Source organism: Lycorma delicatula, chromosome 3, assembly GCF_047948215.1.
Source record: "Lycorma delicatula isolate Av1 chromosome 3, ASM4794821v1, whole genome shotgun sequence".
Lineage (NCBI taxonomy): Eukaryota > Metazoa > Arthropoda > Insecta > Hemiptera > Fulgoridae > Lycorma > Lycorma delicatula.
The window spans coordinates 113844194-113849100 of NC_134457.1; the positions used below are offsets into that span (position 1 = coordinate 113844194).

The 4907-nt window shown below is 27.8% G+C and overlaps 1 protein-coding gene across 1 annotated transcript; it reads left to right on the forward strand.

The window, feature by feature from the left end:
• Window positions 1–337: 337 nt before the first annotated feature.
• On the forward strand, window positions 338–1654 carry chn (zinc finger transcriptional factor charlatan). The gene is made up of 2 exons (XM_075358952.1): window positions 338–460; window positions 536–1654. Exons 1-2 carry the CDS (start codon window positions 338–340, stop codon window positions 1652–1654), a joined length of 1242 nt encoding a protein of 413 aa, XP_075215067.1.
• The last annotated feature ends 3253 nt before the right edge of the window (window positions 1655–4907 follow it).

Consider the following 4907-nt stretch of genomic DNA (forward strand, 5'->3'; position numbering starts at 1 on the left):
TAATCTCTATAATTCTAACCCATTTTTTTGTCTCTATTATTACTCTTTTTTCTGATAATGAAATAAACTGCATAAAACACTTTTTTCATGAGCATAATATGATTAGTCTTAATTAAATTAAAAGCATCATACAATTAAATGAATAAATGAGTCTTTAAAAAAATAAAACTACTTTTTTTAATTTACTATTTCTTAGAATAGCTAGTGTGTTTATAAAGACTAAACTAACTAATCTATTCTACTAACTTTTGGTAATGTGTTTATTAATATTTAATTTTTTTTTTGTTTTTTTAGGTGAAAATAGTCAGTGGTAATGAAAGAATCTGTCAGCTTAGGGATGGAAATCTATGAGGATATGTTCAAAGAGATAACTAGAAAATTATATGGAGATGATAAAGATACGAATGATTCTTTACAAATGGTACCACAATACAGTAGTGGAAATGTTAAGAAAGATGAAGTACCACACTCAATCAGCTCCTTTAGTTTGAATTCTTTGATGGACAGTAGTTATTCTCAAGGACAATTATTACAGACGACCGTGTTTGATGGTAAACATAAACCCAATGAGGATCGATGGATAAGCAGCGAAGAGTCCATTCCATGGACTTCATCAAAAATAGCTAGTTACAATTCATCTCAAAAATTATTTCGATGTAATGAATGCGAATGCGTAGGTTACTTGTCAAGAGTTGCTGAACACTGGTTAGGAACACATGCAAATCTAAGAGTATTTCAGTGCCCACAGTGTCCATATGCAAGCGCCTGGGCTCGATGTGTACGTATGCATCTTGCCCGGCAACATAATGTGTGTCCCGAACAAAATGGAGAATCTGTTGCAACATTTTGGAAAGAAAGTCCTGTTTTAGAAGAAGTAACAAAGTATTTACAAAGACTAAAAGCAAAAATTGAAAACGAGCCACCTCCTGATGAAGTGAAATCACAGGAACCAATCACATACAATTCAACTCCAGCACCTTTGAATAATACTGTCAACAGCAGTACTCAAACGCAAACTCAAAGCCAAACTAAACCGCCCACAGAAAATTCAAAGCGTTATAACTGTACCTATTGTCATTATGCTACTGATAGGAGGGATTTATTTACACGACATGAAAATATACATAAAGATGAAAAACCTTTTCATTGTTATGTATGTTTTAAACAATTTAATAGGGCTGATCACATTAAAAAACATTTTTTGAGAATGCATAGGGAACATCAATACGATATGAGCAGAACAAAACGTGAAACCAGTTCAAACAGTCAGTTTCCACCACCAATTACTGATTATTTAAAAAAACAAAAAACAGAAAATGAAAGAGAAGTTGTACGTCAACCGTTAAATATTCCTGGTTATCCTATCAGACCAGAAGACAGCAAACGTTCACCGCGTCGTAAACCAGGAGAAAAACGATATACTTGTTGTTATTGTACTTGGTCTGGGGTAGATAACTGGTGTTTAAAAAGACATCTAAACACTCATCTCAAGCCATTCACCTGCAGTCTGTGTGAATATAAAGCTGCTCGCTCAGAACGGCTATCATTACATCTTTTCAAAGTTCATAATAAGCACCCCTGCTCACGTTGCAGTTTTCTTACTGATGACCAGGCTTCACTTACAGCTCATCAACAGCAACAACATAACATGTAAGTTTAAAGAAAAAATGAAGTTTTAATTTCAAATATGTATTTTTATATAATCTACAATATGCTTTACCTTTAAAGGTAAATGTCAATGATAATAGCTGTCAATGATAATCAGTGATAATATTTCTTATTTGTTAATATAGTAATAACATTCAAGTCTTACTTAGAAAAAATATAATTACATAATTAAGCACAATATTGGCAGTATGCTGCTATATATATATATATATATATATATATATATATATATATATATACACACACACACATATTAAGTGTTAACTGTACACAAATATTATGTAAATACTTTTGTGAATTTAAATGTATAGAAGGTACCATATTTCATATAAGAACTTACACTATCCATACTTGACTAATAATTCATAATATATCCTACAGTTTTCATTAAATCAAAAAATAAATTACATGTTTACCTTTTGCAAAATAGGATCTCAGCAGATTTATTAAAAATAATATTTAATAAAATGTTTATCTGTTCTTCCTAAAAGAATTTTATTTATTCAGAAATCAAATATTTCAAATAATCTATGCAGAAGTAACTGTTAAATATTCAAAAATGTTTATAATATTTGTATATATATATATATATATAATTTTAATTAATATTTATTATTAATATACTTATCCTTGTAGTAGAAGATTGAGCATTCTCAAACAATCAAATGATAATAGATATAATTAATTTAAACAATCAAGAATCCAAGACAGGAAATAATTCAAAGAAATGCAAATTATTAAGGTAAAATAATCATTTCAACTTTTTTTATTATTGTTACAAAAGATTGTCTTTTCCAATTATTATAGTTTTGTTATTGACAACTTCAAAAACACTGTTCCATTAACACTTTGCATCAAGATACTATAGTTATAATGGTAGATTGGTATTAGTTCTTTTAGTGTTTTTAACATAAACTTAACCATTTGTTCAATATTATCATGGAAAAACATTTCATTTCATGAAAATAACAGTTTTCATTCAAAATATGTTAAAATATATTAGGATTTACAATTTTATTTGAAAGAATTTTTAGAAATATTTTATTCTTATATTATAAAAACATGAAACCAGTACAACATAATAACAATTAGCTGCTGATATTCAGAAAACTTTTGTACATAGATGATGGAAAGCTTGTATTATGTATATTAAAACAAAAAGATAATAAAAAACTTTATTATTTCTGTAAAATATAACTGAAAATATAAAAACGGTAAAATATAAAACTAAAAGTATAAAATTGCTGCACTTTCAAAGGTAACAACAAAAAATTCATTGTTACAAAAAATGTATTATTTAAATTCAAGGATCAAATTTTTTTATAGCTAAATATCCTGTTAGCTATATTTTTAAGTATCACATAATACAATAATATTGTTATGGGTAATATAGTTTTATGCAAAAAAATTGGTTTTATTTTATAAAACTAATTTTCTAAGTTAAATGTATTTTGTTTTTCCTCTATAATCAAAAGCTTTACATTCATAGTAACTGTTTTTATTTTAATGTATGTTATGTTAAGTGCCATAGCAGTTATAGTTGTTGATGACCTAATATTAATTGGAAGTCATGCTCAGAAATGAGTCATTGTTAAAGAATAATAAGCATCCTATGTGCTTATGAGGGAAGTGATTTTCAGTTGCCTTCTTCACTGTGTATGGTTTCATAATTGCATACCAAGTGCACAGAATTGCAGGCGATAATCATTGCTACTAGTGACACATCATTCTTTCATCACAAAGACTGGCTGTTAAGTGAGCATCACTATTAGCAGAGAGAATGCAAATATGACTCATGCCTGTAATACCTTAGGTGCTTTACATGCATCATAATCATAAAAAGACTAGGACAGATAATCCTAAAAGTAACATTTTAATGTAGTAAAACACTGCACTATGTACACTGCTTCAAGTCAGCAGGTGAATTAATTTTTTTAAATTCATTATTCAATTTTTGGAATGCAAGATAATGATAATCAGCTGTTTCATTTTAACTAGTTTTTTTTTTATTATTAGAGTGTAAATACTAAGCATTATGCATATGCAAATTAGTAAACTGAAAACACTTAATTACCATGTAGCTGTTTCGTAATCACTAAATATTATATTAAAAATCATACGCATAAATATAATATATATATTCTATAACTACAATAGTTAAATTTTTTTCTAAATTATTTTTGTTTCTAATCATTTTTCACAATGCTTGGATTAACTTTAACAATGTCTACAAGATGTTTTTCACCTTGATAAAGACTACAATACATTATGAAATCTTCTGTAGGGCTCTAGCCTATTTATTCTTACATGACTTAAAGTAAAGTATCATATTTTACTTTTTTAATAACTTTTGTAAATCAGTTTATATTTTACGTTTAATTTTTTTTTAATTTAAATAACATTCCCTATAAGAATAAACCATTCAAAAGAAGAAACCTACATCTTAACAAAAATTAGAAAAAGTATGTAGGTAAAAATCATAAATACACTTTACAGACTTCTACTATCAAGAATAAGTAAAGGCTCTTTAAAATCAGTACACTCATTCTTTTTTACCGTATAAAAAGGACATTCACCTTCTTTGAGCATGTTGGATCATACAGCAGCTAAATCCTTCATCAGCTAGGATGCAAAGCCGAGTTAACAACTAGTCATAAGTACATCTGAAAAAGAAGCTAAAAGTATACAGTAGATTCAATAATGATATAAAATTACTTAATGAATGAAATCAGTACTATACATGCTGAAGACAAGAAGCACAACAAATAAAATTAACCAGACTGGTATCTGCCAGAAAAAATGTTCAAGGCAGCGAGTTTGTTGTTTAGCTAAGGTGCATAATTCACACAGGGAAAAACATACTTGTATGTTTACAGATAATACATTACGTACGTAACGTTTATAGCTAATTTATATACAATTACCTATTTTATTATACAGCAACAATAAAAAGAATGGCAAAAGTACATTATGATTCCAATAATGTGAGTAGTAACAATCTTATTACAAGAAGATCAAGAGCAACTTAAAAGTTGACAAAAGAACAAGATTCAAAAAAATTCTATGAAAAGGCACTCTAAGAAAATGGTGACACTTTGAAAAGAAGCTGTAATAATCACTAAAGGATCATTGCATACAAAGAAAACCAAAAATTAGGTGAAGTAAAATTAAGAGAGAATGACTTTTTTCTTATAGACATTAACTCAAAACCTATTTAAAAATTACAATTCCTCAGTTGA

Coding starts and splice junctions, on each gene's coding strand:
- chn (XM_075358952.1), top strand. CDS start 338: ATGGAAATCTATGAGGATATGTTCAAAGAGATAACTAGAAAATTATAT. Junction 461..535: donor GAAATGTTAAGAAAGATGAA/GTACCACACTCA, acceptor CAATTATTACAG/ACGACCGTGTTTGATGGTAA.